The following is a 22,127-nucleotide window of genomic DNA, read 5'->3' as shown; positions in this document are numbered from 1 at the left end:
TTGTCGTCCTTGTTTCAATTTGTTCTTTCTTTCTCTTGCTTGCCTCTGACTCTCAGTCTCACCATCGTACCCCTGGATAAATGGTGATATATTGGACTCGGATTCATCTGAAGATCTTACGTCGGGTGCTTCTGGGGGGATCAATGGTGATTAAGGACGGCGAATCATGAGTACTTCTCTAGCGTGAGTTGTTCTATCATCGTCGTTGATTTCCGTACTGCCAGAGCTGTTGATAACTTTAGTAGAGGTCTCAAAGTCATGGATGGAATCTCCTTCTTGGTAGGGTAGAATTGCTGTTGTTGTGTCGTCGACTAGTTGGGTGTCGTCATCCTCAGGAACAGTATCTGGCCAGTGAATGATATAGTCTTGAGATGTTATGGTTAAAACGAGACCTTTCTGGGCTCCCTTTAGCGGCATTCTAAGCATGGGATAAGTGGGTCCTTCGTGCCATGTCTAATAAGATGTTGCCATGTTGTGGAGTCCGAACGGAAAAGGATCTGACTTCTTTGAAGTATTCTGGGTGTTCTCCGAGTAGTATTCTTGATAGGTTGATGTTATGTTCCGGAGCTTTGTTAGAAAAGAACTCAGTTTTCCGAAAGAACTCGGATAAGACTTCGTTTCGGAAGCGGAACCTGAGTTTGAATCGGATGCGTGAATTTGTGAAAACTAAGTCGGATTGGACATTACGAGCTGTGCGAATCTTCCGGCAAGCTGATCTGTCGTTATCGTCGAAATAGGATGGTCTTGATGATGATCTGAATCTTCAAGGAGGCGGCCTTGGAGCTTGCCATCGTCGCCTACCTTGCAGATCCATGAACCGAAGATGAAGGTTGATCCCTTCAAGAAGATCATGTCGTCGAGGTCCATCAAGCTCTCGGATGCAAAGTCGCCGAAATCCTCTACCTGGCGTGCCAGCTGTCGATGTTTGACCACCGATAGCCTACCACAGGGGTACCCGGGGCAGTATGTTCGGGTTTCAGCGTATGCAGAACTCGAAGGTTAACGCAAGAGACAGTCGATTTATCCTGGTTCAGGCCCTCGATCGTAGATCGAGTAATAGCCCTATGTCCAGTCGGTGTTAGCTTTTGCGTTGGATTGATTATGAAGCGTTGTGTTGTGTACAATTGTTCTCTTGAACTCCCGATCTAAGGAGCCCTGCCCTCCTTTATATAGTCAGGAGGTCAGAGTCCTAGTTGGTTTACAATGAAAATTCCTAATAGGATTACGGAGTAACACTGCTACTAAGATTACAGGGAAAGAATCCTAATTAGACTAGATCTTCTCCCTTCCTTGCGGGGTATCCCGTGGGTCCCGCACTGACACTACCTCAACGTTGGCTACACATATCTAGGGAAGATTTTTTTAAAAAAAAATAGAGTATGACCCATCTTAAAGCTTAGTCTTTCCATCTTAGTCTCAATATAATGTAAGAAGGCTCTATCTCATGTCAGGTCCACCATAAGATCTATATAGTTCTTATACGCTCCAGATGCCCTTAACATATACACCACAATAAGCACACGTGGACTTACACTAAAATTATTTTGATGGCGCAAAATCTTGTATGTCATATAAGATATATTTTTGTGAATTAGCAGTAGTAATCCTTGTTTATCTCAATGAAATATTTGCCTTGGCTAGCTAAGACTATGAATATACAACAACTGAGAATAGATACCCATGGTATGAAACATCATACTAACTACTAAGTCATCCAGTCAATATTATGATTTTATACACAAAGCATAATGCAATAGATGTTTCAATGATATATGGTATTTAGTGTTAAGATAGTAACAATGAAAGGGGCTCATGCACCAAAGATAACCATAAAATAAAAATAAATTAGATGTATCTTCTATATTTATTTATGTGCATCCTTCTTTGGTTATCGTTTATTGTCGGTGCCCTATGCAAGACATGCTCAAAAACTAATTGTGCATTTAGCATCTTGTGCTCTCACAAATCTGTATTCTGTCTTCTATCTCTAGTACGCCAAACTAGCTTCAACCATCAATGCGAAATGTTCATGTATACTCGCTTGTCATCCAAAGGGTGGCGTAGCTCTAAACACCATTTAAAAAACATAGTACAAGTGTAGATGCTTATGGCATCAACATGTGGTGGAGAAGGGGTCATAGCCTTATAAGGCTAATCATACATGATATAGACGTTGGTCCTAAGCAAGAAAAGGCTAAAGACCATTTTAGTCTTAAAAGGCTAGGTCTCGATCAATAAACAAATCAAACCACTTAAGAGATATCGTCGTCGTTGTTATGGGAAGCCTTGCTACCCTATCGCTGGGCTACACACGGCTATGGAAAGTTTTTTTTTATTGAGATTGATCTTAAAGCTTTGACTTTATCATCTGGGATGACATTAGCGTTTATAGGCCCCCACCTTAAGGTCCATATAGTAGTTTTTATAGGCTTTGGATGCTCTTACACTGGCACACCACGCGTGCACACACACTCACATTAACTCTACTTTGAATGCCCCAATTTTTTGTATGTTAAAAAAATATATTTTTAGAAATATGCAATATTAAGTAATCATTATTTATCTCAATGTTTGGCTTGCCAAGTTGAGAATAGATATCCTTGTTGCAAAATTATATGCTAAGTCATCGTGTGGATATTATCATTTTATACTCTAAGCATAATGTACCAGATGGTTTTATTATTGGGTTCAGAAATACAAATTGAAGGCCCCTTTGGATTGCGAGTTTTTTTTTCTCGTTTTCTACGTTTTTTTCAATAAAAATGAACTGATTTTTGTGAAATTTTTACATAATTCCCGTAAAATTCCCAGGCCCTAGGAAAGTTTGTTCTAGATCATCGTCATCATCAACGTCATATACAAACACTAAACACGGGACCAACCATTGTACTGCTCGCTCCAAAACGAGAGAAATGATAGAGGCGACGCTGTAACCAGCTGTCTGCGGTTCTGCGCTCGCCCCTGCAGGTGGCCCCCACCTGGCAGCCGCAGCCGCCAGTACGGCCGGTCAGTCAGGCACAGAGGATCCCCTGACTGCTGGGCCCGATCTGTCAGCGTAACATCCCATGGTCACCAACCCACCCCCTCGCGCCGCACCCTGACCAAACCCTAGGGTTAAATACGTTTTGATCCCCTGCCCCTCTCTCCCGCACGCCCCCTTCCCGAAGACCTCGCGACGCCAAAAAGGAGAGACCGGCACCCCCACGCCCGCGCGGCCTACTCAGTGCTCTCCACCCCCGTCCCCTCGCGGCGGCGGCGGAGCCCGAGCCTGAGTCCTGCTCCCCGAGCTTGGTTGGCTCCCTTGGTCTCCGCCTCCGCCCTCCAGCCTCTTTGCGGCACAACCCGCAGCCGCAGCCGCTGGCGCTGGTGGACATGGATCTGCCAAGCCTCGCCGTCGTGCTGCGCGCCGCGCTCAGCCACGTTCCTGAGGAGCGCAAGGCTGCAGAGGAGAGCCTCAACCAGGTGAGCGCCTCGCCGCCTCCCATAGTCTCGTCACCCGATGGTGGACCTCGGCTCCTCCTCTGTATCCAATCCCCTTTGAGGGCGTCTTGGCACTGTTTGATCGCGAGTCGTTAACTGGGTGTTTGGTTCCGAATACGCGGTGATCCGCTTGCGAATCTGGGGCCTCGATGCGCGCGAATCTGGGAGCTCGATACTTAGAGCGCTCGGTTTTTTCTAGGGGGGCTTTGGAGTCCGCATCACTGCGCTCTGATTATTCTGATGTACAGGGTTCGTGTGTGTGTTTTCGTGGTGTCGTGCTCGGTACTTGTGTAAGTTTCACTGTTGCAACTGCGGTAATTTGGTACTGCCTGTACTGTCGCAGCGGGTTTGAGTTGTTAGGTTCATTAAGTTGTCATGGGTCTCCTACAGTAATATCAGTTACTCCGTGTCCTAGTTATTAGGACCGGACCGGACCGGCGGTTCGACCGCTAAAAGACCGAACCAGAGTCTACACCGGTCCGGTTCACTTAAAAGACCGTCTGTGCAATCGAACCGCTAAAAACCGGTTGAACCGGCCGGTTTTTTACGAAACCGGTGAACCGGCCGGTTCCATACGAACCGGTGAGTTTTTGAGTTTTTCCAAAATTACCCCTCTGTGCACTCAAGACAACCTTATCTAGTTAGGGGCATTATTGGAAATTGGCTCCAAATCTTGCATTGAACCGGCCGGTCCGGAATGGTGCTGTACTGCTGTGCGTGCAGTCTGCTCTGGCTGGTGGCGTGCATCCGCTGTGCACCTGCTGCGATGGTCCCCACAGGGCCCCACCTGTTGTGCACGCGCTCACGCAGGTGGTTCGTTGATTGGACTTTCGGAGTACTGGACCTTCACGTGTCTTTTAAATTTTAAAAATTCAAAACTTTTTTCGATGGTTGATTTTTGGGCTGATAAACCTGGCTGGTGCTGGTTTGTTATGAGAAAGAAATACTGTTGGCTGGCTGATAAGCCCTGGTTGAAACCAACAGGCGAACAGGCTGAATATATCCATTTTGATTATCTGAATGACCTCTTCACCATAGTGCACTCCATTTCAGTATTTGAGATTGTTTTACAATGATGAATATTTAAATTACTATTTAGTTTTTTTACCAATTTATAAATACTCCATATATTATCTTTTCATGCGCATTTTATGTTTCTTTATCATCTAATTTGCATATGTAATCAATTATTCAATTATATGTTATTGATTATTTATTGTATATTATTATATTACACCGGTTCAAAATATTTGTGGGCGGTTCAATTCATCCGGTCCAAAACTATCGAACCAGCGGTTCTTAACGGTTGGACCAGTGAACCAGTGAACCGATGACCTTGCCGGTTCAATCTTCGGTCCGATCCTAATAACATGGTCGCTCACACGGAGCCATGTTATTAGGATCGGACCGGAGATTGAACCGGCAAGGTCATCGGTTCACTGGTTCACTGGTCCAACCGTTAAGAACCGGTTGAACCGCTGGTTCGATAGTTTTGGACCGGATGAATTGAACCGCCCACAAATATTTTGAACCGGTGTAATATAATAATATACAATAAATAATCAATAACATATAATTGAATAATTGATTACATATGCAAATTAGATGATAAAGAAACATAAAATGCGCATGAAAAGATAATATATGGAGTATTTATAAATTGGTAAAAAAACTAAATAGTAATTTAAATATTCATCATTGTAAAACAATCTCAAATACTGAAATGGAGTGCACTATTGTGAAGAGGTCATTCAGATAATCAAAATGGATATATTCAGCCTGTTCGCCTGTTGGTTTCAACCAGGGCTTATCAGCCAGCCAACAGTATTTCTTTCTCATAACAAACCAGCACCAGCCAGGTTTATCAGCCCAAAAATCAACCATCGAAAAAAGTTTTGAATTTTTAAAATTTAAAAGACACGTGAAGGTCCAGTACTCCGAAAGTCCAATCAACGAACCACCTGCGTGAGCGCGTGCACAACAGGTGGGGCCCTGTGGGGACCATCGCAGCAGGTGCACAGCGGATGCACGCCACCAGCCAGAGCAGACTGCACGCACAGCAGTACAGCACCATTCCGGACCGGCCGGTTCAATGCAAGATTTGGAGCCAATTTCCAATAATGCCCCTAACTAGATAAGGTTGTCTTGAGTGCACAGAGGGGTAATTTTGGAAAAACTCAAAAACTCACCGGTTCGTATGGAACCGGCCGGTTCACCGGTTCCGTAAAAAACCGGCCGGTTCAACCGGTTTTTAGCGGTTCGATTGCACAGACGGTCTTTTAAGTGAACCGGACCGGTGTAGACTCTGGTTCGGTCTTTTAGCGGTCGAACCGCCGGTCCGGTCCGGTCCTAATAACTAGGGTGAGCGATGCCAAAAAGTTGGTGGCTCGATTAACTGTTCGAGCAGACATGTTAGCGGGTCAACATATTCAAATGTGCTACATAGTCGATCACAATCGTATCAAGGTGTCATTTTGGCAATCCATACTAATGTTCCAAAGTATCCCATTATGTTTTACTGTTTTCGTGATTACAAGTTCTGTTTGGCAGCTGCGAAGGATTAAAGCTGGGGTTAGGGTGCTAACTTTTGGTGGTTGTTCCAATTTTCCATTTAATAGTACATTTACCACAAGTCATATTCTTTTTTTTTGGGCAGCTGATTGGATTGGCTTAAAAGCTTCCAGTCATGATACTTGTGTAACATATTTTGGTCAAGATGGTGCACTGAGTGTTGTGTGCTCAGTCCTTGATTTTTTTATGAGCGTTTTAAGTAAAGTTGATGCCTTTTCTACAGTGCCATGATCAGTTCATGGTAATTTAGAAATATGAATGGCTTTTGAATGGTAATTTAGAAGGATGAACACAATCTTCTTAGAGTTAATTTTCTGTGTGTGATCAAATGTTTTGATTTGGCATTAAAAAGTGAAGGCCACCCCTATTCCTCCAATTCAGCTTCTTTAACCCTTACGTGCCACCTCCATCATAATGGAGTTGTTAGTAGGTGACACACGAGGAATCGATGATTCAGTTTTTTGTCCCATCTGTGTACTGCCGTCAACTCACATTATGACAGCAGTGCACAAGGCAATCAACAAGATGAGGTGATGGTTTAGGAGGGACCATAACTTTTCTAGTGGCAATTTGAGAATTTCACTAACATTCGGTGGCACACAATTATCACGGTTACCATATGCTGTGAATTAGTTTTAGCTTGTTTGGGCCTCTGTACATGACAACTTCTGGACACCCTTGTTTGACAACATATCCCTGGCTGTTTGAAGTACAATTTGTAATCCTATACAACAACAAGAGGCCATGATGTTGACATGATTTCATTTCAATATTGACTGAGCTTGTGTTAGATAGCAATAGCAGTGGGCAACTGGGGAGGCTGTGTGGATGCTGGCCATGTAGGGAGCTCTGAGCTGTAGCGAGGTATCAAGGGAAAGCTTTCCTCTTGATCTTCTGTCTGTTGATATGAGCAACGGTGCCTACTGATCTAGTACCCTTTCTGTGGTTTTCACTTCAAATAGCGCCTGCATTCAATCATTGATCAATATGGAGGATGTAGATTTCCTAATTGCACAAACAAATATCGATTTGGTGGGTACAACACCACTTGACGTGTCATGATAATGCCCTCATGTCCACTGTGATGGCCTGTCTAGCCTCAAAGCTGACTTGTAGCGGAGTTCTAACTCATTGGTGGAATGCTAGGTGTTGGCTGTGTCATGAACTCATGATACTTGAATCATTTCAGGGTAAATGGTACTCTTTGAGGAGGGACAGTTTGCATTCCTGAAGGTGAAACTTGAAGATTAGACTACATAGGGAATGATATCAATGGTATCCTTATATTGTTGAATCAGAGCCAAATAGAGACACAAAGGTCCAAGGATAACGAAACAAAATACAAAACTGTTGTAATACCTAAACCAAAGCTGCTGCATTATGAACTGATATGGCTGGTTAGTGGCCCCTGCCCCTGTGCAAGACCTCCCATTTGTCATGTTACATATCTCCATTTCATAATCCCTCGTGATTTCATTGCCTCTCTTGTTCCAAAACTGACATGGATGCTGGAACTGTTAGCTTAAATTTATTGTGGAGGGGTACAACACTAATGAGTTAAAAGTAGGACAGCCAGTGGTACGAATCTGAGTATAATGAGAGAGGATTTAAGTTTTTTTTTTGGTCTGTGAGTTCATTTGAAGATGGAAATGCGATCTACTGTGTTTTTCCATGGACTATTGCATTAGGATACCAATAAACGATCAAATGCCCTTTTTTGTGTGTGAGTTCATGCCAGAGAGAACTCTCTTCTTAATTTGCCTTTTTTTCACTTTTACTGCATCATGTGTGAAGGGCGGGCCTGGTGCAAGCGGTAGAGTCTTACCGCCTGTGATCGGAATGTCCCGGGTTCGAGTCGTGGTCTCCTCGCATTGCACAGGCGAGGGTAAGGCTTGCCACTAACACCGTTCCCCAGACCCCGCACAGAGCGGGAGCTCTCTGCACTGGGTACACCCTTTTTTTTTACTGCATCATGTGTCATTCATTTTAGTGAAAAATGGATATAAAATTGATATGAGCAATGTATGTTGTATTCTAGGGGTATGTCAGTATGTGTTCCTTGTTTATTGTGGATAGTACGTCACAGTCACAATGAGTGCTTCAATCTCTAGTTCTTGCTATTACTTGCTGTTTTTTCTTGTCTTTTGAGCACGTAACTAAGTTGATATTTCTCCAATTTCTGCAGTTCCAGTACACACCACAGCATTTGGTGAGATTGTTACAGATCATTGTTGATGGAAGTTGTGATATGGCTGTACGACAGGTTGCAAGCATTCATTTCAAGAATTTTATTGCGAAGAACTGGTCTCCTAATGATCCAGGTATGCAAAGGTTATTAGTATACCATTGAATTTGCTTATGCTCTGCTAACTCGAATTAATTTGTTATTTGTTTTTGTTTCTGTAGATGAGTCCCCGAAAGTTTTAGAAAGTGACAAGGCCATGGTTCGTGAAAACATACTTGGTTTTATTGTTCAAGTGCCCCCTTTGTTAAGGTAAATATAAATACTTAGTTGTACCCTAAATTTCCCCCTAATTAACTGGTGGAATGGCTACAAAATGTGTAGTGCCAACTTGGTTCATAATTAGCACAGCAACTTTTTATTTCATTTCCTCCCTTATGTGATAATGATTGTGCTTAATGAGATATGGAGAATTGCCGTTTTGAGTATTCTTTGTTTGTCTATTTGATTGCAAGTGAAGCAGCAGGTACAAAAATCTTGACATATCATTTGGTTCATACCTGTTCGGTCCATTCTCTTTAGGCTTTATGGGTTAATTATTTAGTAAAAATATCAATTCAAATGTTTTTAGACACTATAATATTGTAATACCATCCTTAACATCTCTCTTTTGATGAAGTTGAGAGTCTGCCATCTCATGGTGGAAATGTTATGATTCTGTGTTGTCATTTATGAAAGCATTCCTTTAACATTTTTTTGGTTATTTGTAGAGCCCAGCTTGGCGAAAGTATCAAAACAATAATTCATTCTGATTATCCTGAACAGTGGCCAAGTCTCCTTCATTGGGTTTCACACAACTTAGACTTACAGAATCAAATTTTTGGTGCTTTATATGTCCTAAGGGTTCTTACCAGAAAATATGAGTAAGTATCTGTATTGCTTTCTATTTCTGCTCTGTTTTTGTTTGTTTTCTAGACTTCATTCTTATTTTGCCCATTGTTATGTTACTCGTTGATGCATTTTGTTTTGTCTCCAGTCTCATCAGAATGTTTACTAAACCATCGATTTGACCTGCCTTGCATTATCTGCCTTCTTGTATGGTTATTCTGTTTAAATTTCAAACTTGTACTGCACATTTCCTAACTTCCAAGAGGCCAAGACTCAAAATGGGTTTCTTTATTGCAAGTTACCATACTGGTCCTCCTTGAGGTCTTGATACCATAGAAAGTAATAACATGATAAGAGATTCATATCTGAGCACATGAATTTGAGTCTCTATGTTCTAGAGTTATAATCATGTTTGATAGCTCAAGAATAGCAATAAGCTGTAGTAGAGTACTCCTGTTTTATTTGTATATGTATGCGGATTTTTCCACATAAACCCATAAAAAACAAATCTGCACTTGATGAGCGTTGTGCATATTCAATGTTGATTTTTGCGTCTATAGGTTCCATGTTCAGGTCTGGGAATGCGTGCTTCCTGTGGAATTTTACCATTGTGGGTATATTTTGTGGGTCAAACCCTTTAGATATCAACTGTTCAGACCAGAAACCTTTAGTTTTGACCTGGTTTTGCCCTGTTCAAGGCAACCAAGTTTCTACAGTGATTCTGTAGCCTTACCACTTGATGAGACCATGGTTCAAAGTTGAGATTTGGTCGCAGACCTGTAATGTAGTTATATCACTCTACCAATGTTTCAAAAAGTGCTAGGTACTAGTCGCCATGCACTCAGACTCTGAGGCCTGACTAGTGTCTAGGAACTCCCTAGACATTGCCTAGGAATTTCTGGGGGGTTATACTTCTTTCCAGTTGGAGAGACTTACTCTCTCCGTTCCAAATTATAAGACATTTTAGCTTTTCTAGATACATTTCTTTTACTATGTATCTAGACATAGTGTATATCTAAGTGCATATCAAAAGCAATGTATCTAGAAAAGCCAAAACGTCTTATAATTTGGAACGAAGGGAGTAACTATTTCAAATAGAGGAAGTTTATCGTATTAAATCTGAGATTTTGTCATTGTTATGCAACCATGAGTTCCAAGATTAGAGTTAATCTTACTATTGTCCAATTTGTCGTACTTTCATACATAGATCAAGCCAGAAAGGCAGAAACCACTCTAGGCGGGAAAATGGCTTATACAAAATGCCTAGGTGCTAGGTGAGGTGTTGCTACTCCAGTCAGTGCCTAGGCATCTTAGCACTGCCCTTCGAAACAGAGCCCTTTACCTTTCTGTAAGAGTAATAGAGTAACAGCAAGCAACTGGTGACCCAAATCCAGGCTTCCTACTAGCGTTCTGTGTTGTCTTGCCATCCAGGATGAAATCACCACTTCTTTTATTTGTATGCTATATTGGTTGTAACATTCTCTCTTGTCTCCTTTTTATTTTGAAGGTTCAAGTCTGAGGATGAGAGGATACCATTATATCGCATTGTAGAGGAGACATTTCCTCGTCTACTAAGCATTTTTAGCAAATTGGTTCAGATTGTCAATCCGCCGATTGAAGTTGCTGATTTAATCAAGTTGATATGTAAAATATTTTGGTCTTCAATTTATGTATGTTCTGTACTCTATAATCAAACTTATTATTATGGTTATTGTTTTGCATAATTTTTCCAGACATCTCTAATTGTTTTCCTCATTTGTTCTTTGCTTCTCCAGTTGGAGATTCCGAAGCAACTATTTGATCCAAATGTCTTCAATGCATGGATGGTTCTGTTTATAAACTTGTTGGAAAGGCCAGTTCCTGTGGAAGGCCAACCGATAGATCCTGAGATTAGGAAATCTTGGGCCTGGTGGAAAGTTAAGAAATGGACTATCCATATCCTGAACCGTCTCTACACCAGGTCAGTCTTGGATTGGCATGTAACAAACTTTATCTTGGGTAATCAGTAGTCACTCTGTGTGTTGACCTTTTATTAATTGTGTACAGATTTGGTGATCTGAAGCTTCAGAAGCCAGAGAGTAAAGCTTTTGCTCAAATGTTTCAGAAGACTTATGCAGGGAAAATATTGGCATGCCACATGCAGCTGCTGAATGCAATTCGTAGTGGTGACTACTTGCCGGATAGGGTCGTCAATCTTGTTCTTCAGTATCTGACTAACAGGTGTGTCTTGATAGTAATGATAAGGCATTTTGTGCTTGTAAAGTGGTCTTTTGTGATGCTAGCATCTCACATCATCTGCATCATCCTTTATTTTCTTTGTCTTGTATCAAACTAAATTTTGCGTTGGATTTGCGGTCATACAAGAAGGGATCGAGTTCGGAACGATGATATACGTGATAGATTACGGGTAGCACCAATTGAAGAAAAGCTTGTCCAACACCGGTTGAGATGGTTTGGACATGTCCAACGGAGACCTCCAGAGGCACCAGTGCGTAGTGGAATCCTAAGCCAGATGTGAAGAGAGGCAGAGGAAGACCGAAGTTGACTTGGGTAGAGGCAATAAAATGAGACTTGAAAGGATGGAATATACCCAAAGACTTAGCCTTAGATAGGAGTGCTTGGAAAACAGCTATTCACGTGCGTGAACCTTGATTGCTTCTGCTGGGTTTCAACTCTAGCCTACCCAACTTGTTTGGGACTTAAAGGCTTTGTTGTTGTTGTTAGCTAATGATTTCAGCCAATCTCAAATATTGTGTGGCATAGGTGCTGCGACAGACTTTCTTTGTGTTGCTTCTGGACCTTGTTATCCAGGCGCCAATGTCGCCAAGGACGTATCCAGGTGCCACTGTGGCCAAGGATGAAAGGTGCTTGTGGCACAATGAGCGAAAATGAAGGAGGAAAAGTGCTTTGTTATTGCTTGAACTCATAGAATGGTGTCAGTCCATATTAGGTTGGCTTGCCAAACATAGTCTATCTGGTTATCTGAGTAGCAAATGCTAACAACTACATAATTATAAAATCTTATAAAGCCCTACAACTACCAGAGCCATAAGCCCATAAGTTGACTAGGTTTGAGCTGTTTTGGTATTGGCTACACCTGCTGTGCCTTTGTGTGCAATATGCATGGCTGCTGGTTGATCTTGGCTCTTCTGGTAGTAAATCCCAGGAACATATGTTCCATTACTGTATTTGTTTAGTTTGTATTTTTTTTGTCCTTACTGAAGTAGGGCACATCATGATAATAGTTGACTTGGATGGTGTTTGGACATAACATGTAGCTTTTGACTAGAGAATGTTTTGTTTCACCCAACTAATCGTGCATGGTCTTGTCTTCAAAGCTTACTGTATGGGATACTATCCAAATCCAAAAGCTATAAAAGACTTGGTAAATATTTTGAAAAATTCTGGTGCACACTTAAAATATGCTAATCAACAATTTGTTTTTTTTTTGCCAAACTCAAGTTATGATATCCCTTGTTTACGAGTCATCCAACTTGGCTATTGTAGAAATGCTTATCAGTATTTTTTTTGTTTGCATCTTGCAGTGTTACAAAGAACAGTATGTATCAGATGATGCAGCCTCAGATTGATATACTTCTTTTTGAGATAATTTTTCCTCTTATGTGCTTCAATGACAATGACCAAAAGTTATGGGATGAAGATCCTCATGAATATGTTCGCAAGGGCTATGGTGAATTTACTGATCTCTGTATATCTATCTCAATTAGAATGTGTTATTACTGATAAGAATCATGTGGTCCTTGTTTTTGTCTCAGTTCAGCAGTGTAACCAGATTACCCATTGGTGTATTTCATATTTACAGATATTATCGAAGATTTGTACAGTCCCCGAACAGCTGCAATGGACTTCGTGAGTGAATTGGTTAGAAAGCGAGGGAAAAACAATCTCCAAAAGTTCATCCATTTCATTGTGGATATATTTAGGAGGTATGGCCTATGAACTTGTAACCATTAACTTCCATGGACTTCCTAGTCAATGTTGAAAATAGTAGGCTATAGCGGCGTTGTAGCGCTGCTATAGCGGTTGGAGCCCCTCCTCTGTACGCCTTTTTTTTCTGTGAAATTGCTGCTACCGGATGGCTGCTACCAGAGCTATATCACGCAATAGCTGTGCTAAATCGCCTTGTGGGCTATTTATTTAGAGGCGCTAAACCGCCTAGTGGGCTCTTTATTTAAAGGCCCTAAACAGATTCCTGTTAAGTTAAGAATGTAAGCAACTAGCATTTGATTGTCTGGTTGGCGTTTGCTTATGTATTGGGCTGCTGACCAGTACTTATGTTATTCTACCTACTTTATCTCGTGTTATGTGAATAATAATAGCTGTTCTTGCCTATAAATTGCATTTATTTCCCAAAACGCTAAATGGCTTAGCGGCCGCTATATCTGCCGTAGTGGGTTGAGCAAGCCACGCTAAATTTCATAGCCCACTATTTCCAACATTGTTTCTAATTGATGATATACTTAACAGGTATGATGAGGCATCTGCTGATCTTAAGCCATATCGCCAAAAAGATGGCGCTCTTCTCGCTATTGGGACACTCTGCGATAAACTGAAGCAAACCGATCCATATAAATCGGAGCTTGAGAGAATGCTGGTCCAGCATGTCTTTCCTGAATTCAACAGTCGTGTTGGACACTTGCGAGCAAAGGTGGAATGCTCTAGAAATTTGTTTTGCCTACTTATTTTTTACTGCTTATGTACTTACTGTGAATAAGTATTGTTAATGCTTTATTCATATTCTTTGACGATTTTGGTAAAATATAATAGCTCTTCAATGGTCAATAATGATATAGAAGATTAAGTTAGATTACCATGAAGTACACTAAATCTACAATTTTCCATACTGATTACTCCATTTCAAATTGCAGTTTGATTTGGTACTATACTTTCACATTTGATTTATCTTATAATATAGCATGCTGCTCGTGACAATAAAATCAATTTTTTTAAAAAAAACTGGATACCTCTTCCAAATGTGAGTCCCATGGTACCAATAATTGTATAACAAAAAAAATTCTAGTTAGTTGTTGGGTAAAAAATTGTGAAGTTTGAATTGTAAAATATATGCATACCATAAAAATGATTGTAGGGAGTACCAAATATAAAACACCCATATTTCATTGACACAAACTTACCATTATTCCCTTTTTCAGTGGACGTATTAGTTGTAAGTGTCGTTATTCAATAAAAAACCATTGAGTACTATTGATCAAATGAACAGAATTGCCCGGTGTACATTAATGAAATGAAAGCATTTGATGTATTTTTATATCAGTAGTAGGTGCTAGGTTGGTGTTTCCTTCCTGGGACCTTCAAATATGATCTAGGTCTTGTCGTTATTAATTTCTATCTCATTAATTCTATTTTACAGTAATGATGTGATATATTGAATCTTATAGGCAGCATGGGTTGCTGGGCAGTATGCCCATATCAACTTTTCAGACCCGAACAATTTTCGTCTGGCTATGCATTGTATAGTTTCGGGAATGCGCGATCCAGATCTTCCCGTGAGGGTTGATTCAGTCTTTGCACTTCGTTCTTTTGTTGAAGCCTGCAAAGGTAATTATCTGGTATCTCTAGTTCTAAATTGTGGACACCAGTTCAGATAATGATTATAATTTTATCTCTGCAGATTTAAATGAGATTCGACCTATACTTCCTCAGCTCCTTGATGGTATGAAAATTGTTACCTTGGTCTAGTAAATTGATGATAAATTAATCTTCTGGATTAACATATCTGTTTAGTCTAGTACAACAACAACAACAACAACAACAAAGCCTTTAAGTCCCAAACAAGTTGGGGTAGGCTAGAGTTGAAACCCAGTAGAAGCAATCAAGGTCCAGGCACGTGAATAGCTGTTTTTCAAGCACTCCTATCTAAGGCTAAGTCTTTGGGTATATTCCATCCTTTCAAGTCTCCTTTTATTGCCTCTACCCAAGTCAACTTCGGTCTTCCTCTGCCTCTCTTCACGTTACTATCCTGGCTTAGGATTCCACTACGCACCGGTGCCTCTGGAGGTCTCTGTTGGACATGTCCAAACCATCTCAACCGGTGTTGGACAAGCTTTTCTTCAATTGGTGCTACCTTAATCTATCACGTATATCATCGTTCCGAACGCGATCCCTTCTTGTATGACCGCAAATCCAACGCAACATACGCATTTCCGCGACACTTATCTGTTGAACATGTCGTCTTTTCGTAGGCCAACATTCTGCACCATACAACATAGCAGGTCTAATCGCCGTCCTATAAAACTTACCTTTTAGCTTCTGTGGTACCCTTTTGTCACATAGGACACCAGATGCTTGGCGCCACTTCATCCACCTTGCTTTTATTCTATGGCTAACATCTTCATCAATATCCCCGTCTCTCTGTAGCATTGATCCTAAATATCGAAAGGTATCCTTCCTAGGCACTACTTGACCTTCCAAACTAATATCTTCCTCCTCCCGAGTAGTAGTGCCGAAGTCACATCTCATATACTCAGTTTTAGTTCTGTTTAGTCTAGTAATTTGATTATAAATTAATCTTCTGGCTATCATGTCTGTTAAACAGAATTTTTTAAGCTGATGAATGAAGTTGAGAATGAGGATCTTGTGTTCACCTTAGAAACTATTGTTGACAAATTTGGTGAAGAGATGGCACCTTATGCGCTAGGTTTGTGCCAGAATTTGGTATGTTCTTTCCAAGGTCCTTTTCCATAAATGTTATACTATAAATTCTTCTGTAAATGTTTTCTATCTTATAAAACATGCTACTTTAAAATGATAGGCTGCTGCCTTCTGGAGATGTATGGCTAGTTCAGAAACTGATGATGAAGCTGATGATTCTGGTGCTTTGGCAGCTGTTGGTTGCTTACGAGCAATCAGCACAATCCTTGAGTCCATTAGCAGCCTCCCACATCTTTTTATGCAAATAGAACCTACATTGTTACCTATAATGCGCAGGATGTTGACATCTGATGGCCAAGGTATTAAACTGTTCAAGGATAGTTTTTTTAAAAATATTATTACTTTTTAGCCATCCTTATCCTAGCAAACACCAAACATGTGTGCGAAATGTTTGCAGGTCAGACTTTCTGATACAAATAGAATTATCTTTGGTTTGATGCAAAAAATGTTATTGCATTTTAATACCTACAATGTTATTTCTGCTTAAACAATGTTATTGCAAATAGTTGAGTGGCTGATTTTTTTTTTAATGTTATGTGGTATGTCTCGCTACACAATAGTTGAGCACACAAGTAGCTATGTTTTAGGATGTGATTGAAACTTGTACAGATGTTTCAGAATTTCTTTGAGCTTTTAGAAGCTTCACTAAGTTTCAAGTTCCTACTATGGTTAAGCAGAAATAATTGGAGGTAGACAGGATAACGAACAGTTTCATAAAGTTATGTGATATAGAACTGCCATTTTGCTCTAGTGATTATGTATTGCTATTTTGTTCATGCACTTAATCTCTCCAATTCTCTCACAGATGTTTATGAAGAAGTTCTTGAAATTGTTTCCTATATGACATTTTTCTCGCCTACAATTTCACTGGACATGTGGAGCTTGTGGCCACTGATGATGGAAGCGCTTAATGACTGGGCTATAGATTTTTTTGAGAGTACGTCTAACTTTATGATGTGGCACTATGTATTTTGTTTTATTGTCCCACTAAAAGGTTTTTGTCATAATAATTTGTATGCGCATGCTGCATGCTGTGTGCTTTTGCATCATTGTTGTGTCAACTATAGTTGTGTGCCATTCCTTATACTTTGTCATATTTTGAGAAATATTCCAGGCTTTCCATATGCTTAGCACATCGATACAGCGGTACAGTTCATTTGGTCCATTTGTATTGAACCAGATGGGCTGCTATCCTATTAGTGTAGGACTGGTATAGACTAGTCTTCTCCTTGATGTTTTTTAAACACTCCCAGATGTATATTAAATGGTTATCGGGTAGTTGCACGCTTTGTCTTTTGGGCATTTTTGTAATGTTATACATGAACGTCATGATATAGTTTTAGTTACATGGAATACAGCTTGCATTTGCTCATTCATGAGTTACTGCTGTTAGCAGATGAAAGTAGTAAAGTCTATCCTATTAAGATTTGCACAGAACATAGGTTCTCTTGGTGTCACTAAGCTAATCTTTAACACTGTAGCTACAAGCTATTGTCTAAAACTAAGTCTTCTGTGGCCTGGCACTATGTTGTGCTCTTTTTACTTTTTTTTTTTGTGTTCATTCAGTTTTGGTTTTCATCCCATGTACATTTTAATTTGGTTTGGTGTGTTGTATTGTATGTTTGGTATTTTTTTAAAATTTATTTCTTGAAAAGATTTTTTTAAATAAGCATGAGGTCTGATTATCTGATGAACAAAGTGACTAATTCTATGTGAACATGTTTCCCATTGTGAGAAGTAGTCTACTTTCTGCATTTGTTTTCTGTGAGTGCAGACTTAAAATAGAAGTACTCTTCATGTTAGTCGACTTTTCACGGTTTGATGTTAGCTATTTTTTGTTACCTTACTACAGATATTCTTGTTCCATTGGACAACTACATTTCCCGGGGAACTGATCACTTTCTTGCATGCAAAGATCCAGATTACCAGCAAAGCCTGTGGAATGCACTACAATCTGTAAGTTTTTCTTAGAGTGATCCATTAACTTTGATGTTCTGGACAATACTAGTGCTACTACTTTTGCTGAGAAGCACCAATGCTTGTAGATTATGATGGACGAAAACATGGAAGATTCTGATATTGAACCTGCTCCCAAGCTCATTGAAGTGGTTTTTCAAAATTGCAAAGGCACCGTGGATCAGTGGGTTGAGCACTACCTCAGGATTACAATTGAGCGGTTACGTCGAGCAAAGAAACCATACTTGAAATGCCTCCTTGTACAAGTGGTAAGATGCTACATGAACACTCCTATTTTATTTTACTATTTTATTTCCTATCTCAGCACCGATCGGTTTTATTGAGCACAAAAACCATGTGGAATGTCTTCATGTTTGAGTTGTAAGATGCAACATCAGCATGCCATATGTGTTTTTTCTGATGAAGTACTAATCTTTTGGAGAGTTTTTGCTAGTTTTATCCACTATTGGTCCTCATTGAGTAGTGTGGCTAGTAAGGGGATGGGATTTATCTAGTGAAATTCAATATTAATTCATACAGAAGGATATTTACATATAGCCTACTAGCTGTTTACTGGACACACTGAACTACTGAACACCAATTGATACTGGATTATCTCTCTCCCCCCCCCCCCCCCCCCCCCCCCCCCCCCCCCCCCCCTCCCCCCCTCCCCCCCCCTCCTCCCCTGTGAACGTGCAAGATAGCTGTAAGATTCGTGCACCCACACATCTTTGGCTGCAGCCCTGAAAAAGGATCTGACCGCAGGCACTGATTTGGACGCCTGGGATTGCTGCCTGGGCCAGGCAGCTTTCCCAGGGCGTAAACCAAACAGGCTCTACTACCTGAGTTCCACAAACTGATAAGAGAAGGATGACATGGAAAGGCTAGAGAGAATCCTTATTCCAGGCTAAGGAGCCGTTAGCCTGACCTTCTGAAACATGGCAAACCATACTTATCTTGTGAACACACAAGAAACTAGCAAGTATTGGATAGATTCATGCTGCTGGATGGGGGGTACCCCTAGTTTTGCCAAGCTGTCTGCATCTAAAAAAATGCTTGGATGGCATACTGAATGAAATATCAATTCTTATTAATAGTATTCCATTATCTAACAATGCCATGGTAGGAAAAAGGAACTTGACCACAGCCTTTTTGCTTCATCTTAATAGAGGGCAGTACCGAACCCTTTAGGGCTTGTTTGGATTGTGGAGGGGATTAACCAAACATGGCCATAGGGATACTCACGACTTGCGAGCATGAGGGCTTGAGCCTGGGTATGGAATGCTTTACCAACTTCACTGTAGATAGATGGCAAATAATGTGGGAGGCTACTATGTTGCTGTCTTCTTACATCTCATGGTTTCCAAATTTTTCTGATCAAGTTTAATTATTAGTAGATTCACCTACTGCCAGATTCAACTTGTGGAATCTAGTCATGTATGAGTATCACCTATCTGTACCCTGATGTTGGCATGTATAGTGCAGGAACAAATAGGGTTAATTGAATACTTTAAGCGATACTGAATATAGTGGTACTGTTTTCCCATAGTACTTCCCAAGGATTTAAAATTTGGTATGGAAAAGGTCTATGCTTGTACTTAGGTATTTGATTTCTGTCCTTATTTGTTTAGTTACGTTGGATGTCTAATGTTTAACTATAGATAAATGTGGCGCATAAGCTATTATGTTGCACAGCTAACTTGGTGTCTGAGTGGTAAGATCCTTGACCTATGAAGGATCGTGGTGTTCTTGGATCTGGTTCTCGCACACCGCATTTGATTTTTGAAATATCTTGGCCTTTCCATTTTACTTTTATGATAACTGAAAAGAATTTAAAAAGGTTGAAGCGAGGCAGGATTGAACCCAGAACACCACGAGCTTGCGCTCACATCTCATTATTGTCAATGTGACGATATGGTTTGGTACTGGATAATTACACTCCAAAGATGTTTCAGCAAAAATATCATTGAGGTCAGATATATGGGTTTGCTCCTGTTTCATCACTTGATGGAAACCACTTTCCCTTTTTGTGACTGCCTGGATGGATCAGGGTCTTGCTCAGTGGCAAAAACGGAGACTGAATGGGGGCTAAAACTAGCAATACAAGGACAAAATCACTGTGTACTGATTCAAGTTTATCTCTGCTATGTTGCTTGTGCCTAAGAACTCCTGTGGTACTTGCAGATCGCTAATGCGCTCTACTACAATCCTGCGCTGACCCTTGAAACTTTAAATAAGCTTGGGGTTGCAGCTGACATTTTTAACCATTGGTTTGCTATGCTACAACAAGTTAAAAAGAGTGGAGCACGGGTTAATTTCAAGAGGTACAATTGTTTGTTTTGCATGGTTATGTTTCTTCATGTTTACCAATGATGAACCAGGATTGTTGTATATTGCTTTGTTTGCAGAGAGCATGATAAGAAAGTTTGCTGCTTGGGCCTGACCTCTCTTATTGCGCTTCCAGCTGATAAGATTCCAGCAGAAGCTTTAGATCGGATCTTCAAAGCAACACTTGAGCTGCTTGTTGCTTACAAGGACCAAGTTGCAGGTGCAGTGTGTGTGTGTGTGTACTGCACTTAATTTTTTAAACTTTTCAGCTGAGCCCCCCGCCCCAATCCACCCACCCATGCACATTACACATTATTAGATTATGTCGATGAACTTGCGCTTGCGTATTATATGTTGTTTCCAGTTTGATTAGATTATGCTTATTGTTATTTGTCAATGGACGTGTTTCTCCGCATTGTGTCTCTGTGATCTTTACCTTCAGTATCTAATTTTTTAGTTGTGCTTGTGTTTTCCCCCCTGGTGAATACACAGAAGCTAAGAAGCAAAATGAAGAGGGTGCTGATGATATGGATGGTTTTGATGCTGATGAAGAAGACGATGACGAAGTTGACTCCGATAAGGAGATGGGTCTTGATGATGAAGACGGGGATGAAGTAAGCAGTCTTCAGCTGCAGAAATTAGCTGCAGAGGTCTGTTTTTCAATCCTAGCCTAGCCTGAGCTATTATAGTAACACAATACCACTTATTTGCTATTCGATAACATTAGTTACTTCTGAAAAAAAATATAATTCTTTCTTGAGGCTGCATTTTTTCTGACCCTTGTGCTCGATAATTTGATCGTTCATTTTTATAATGATCCAGGCTAGAGGCTTCCAACCAGCCGATGAGGATGATGACTCAGATGATGATTTCAGCGACGATGAGGAGCTACACTCACCAATAGATGAGGTGGACCCGTTCATTTTCTTTGTAGAAACTGTCCAAGGTAAACTGTGTTCTTTGCTAATAGATGTTTGTTCTCACTTGAAAAAAAAATCTGGCTGAGTTCCTCATGAGTTGGCTGGCTGTTGATCACAGGTTTGCAGGCATCTGATCCTGCCAGGTTCCAGAACCTTATGCAGACCTTGGATTTCAGTTACCAAGCGCTTGCTAGTGGCATAGCACAACATGCCAAGGAAAGAAAAACTGAAATTGAGAGGGAGAAATCTGAGAAGGCAAATGCACAGTGACTTCATAAATGATTTCTGGTTGCCTTTGATTGTTTTGCCATTTTGCCGGTATAGCATTGGTGGTGGTTGGTCAATTTCCTGTGATTTGCAGGTCGCTGGTAAAAGAGTTTTGCAGCCTTAGCCAACCTTTAAGGGTAGGACAATTTTAGGCTCGCAAAATTCTATCCTTGTGAGAAAGCATCTTGGATAATCTGTCACCTCGGCCATGTTCCTGGTGGCCTGTTGTTGCCGCCTTGGTTGTGCAAGAAAGTTTCTATCGAGGATTGTTGCTCGTCTTGCTGTTAGGGCCATCAGATTTTTTGGGGGGCTTGTAAGAGCATTTGTTGGAGAATCCCACCTCAGGTGGTGGGGTTGCATTCTCCGAGTTGTCAAAGTTTAGTACTGGTTCGGCGTAGATTGTATATGGTTTTGGTCGTCTAGACATGACGTTGTGGCTTCATGGACGGGCTGCGGTAAATGTTTTTTTTTTTTTTTGTCAACAGGACATTGTAATTGGGTTTTGTTCTTTGTTTGGTAAGAGCAAGAAAGGTCGGCACTGTTCTGCAGAGTTACCTTATTCGCTATCGTTGTCCATTTGTGTTGTGACATTATAATGTTGTATTGCTCCCATCTTGCACATTGCACAAGTGCATGGACGTTCATTGACAAGTCTGATGAGGCCTTGATACATGCAACCAAATACTTAATGCAATCAAACACCGATAAAGACAGAGGTAACCATCCGGAAGCTGGGATATGTTTGGTGCTACAAAACTTCACTTTGCATGCTACTGTATCATGAGCGACCCCTTCTCTGAACCGTGTTCGGTTGTTCAGGAATGCACCAGGAATTGTTCCAG

At 40.7% G+C, this 22,127-nt stretch overlaps 1 protein-coding gene across 1 annotated transcript; it reads left to right on the top strand.

Moving 5' to 3' along the window:
* The first annotated feature begins 3,135 nt into the window (after positions 1–3,135).
* Positions 3,136–21,875, top strand: LOC136477315 (importin beta-like SAD2). Its single transcript, XM_066475445.1, has 22 exons — positions 3,136–3,462; positions 8,237–8,372; positions 8,458–8,545; positions 9,004–9,156; positions 10,629–10,791; positions 10,897–11,081; positions 11,168–11,341; positions 12,667–12,812; positions 12,945–13,068; positions 13,610–13,790; positions 14,542–14,701; positions 14,775–14,816; positions 15,699–15,817; positions 15,915–16,113; positions 16,620–16,751; positions 17,667–17,770; positions 17,860–18,039; positions 19,955–20,094; positions 20,179–20,318; positions 20,591–20,748; positions 20,921–21,044; positions 21,137–21,875. Exons 1-22 carry the CDS (start codon positions 3,373–3,375, stop codon positions 21,286–21,288), a joined length of 3,090 nt encoding a protein of 1,029 aa, XP_066331542.1. The 5' UTR covers positions 3,136–3,372; the 3' UTR covers positions 21,289–21,875.
* The last annotated feature ends 252 nt before the right edge of the window (positions 21,876–22,127 follow it).

This window comes from Miscanthus floridulus, chromosome 8, assembly GCF_019320115.1.
Source record: "Miscanthus floridulus cultivar M001 chromosome 8, ASM1932011v1, whole genome shotgun sequence".
NCBI lineage: Eukaryota > Viridiplantae > Streptophyta > Magnoliopsida > Poales > Poaceae > Miscanthus > Miscanthus floridulus.
Note: the sequence above shows the minus strand (reverse complement) of the source record. Positions and strands in the feature narration are given on the sequence as shown.

Bases quoted from the DNA above. Each gene is read 5' to 3' on its own strand.
- LOC136477315 (XM_066475445.1), top strand. From the start codon at position 3,373: ATGGATCTGCCAAGCCTCGCCGTCGTGCTGCGCGCCGCGCTCAGCCAC. The intron at 13,069-13,609 runs GTATGGCCTATG...TATACTTAACAG, and splicing joins ATTGTGGATATATTTAGGAG to GTATGATGAGGCATCTGCTG. The intron at 20,319-20,590 runs GTGCAGTGTGTG...GTGAATACACAG, and splicing joins TTACAAGGACCAAGTTGCAG to AAGCTAAGAAGCAAAATGAA.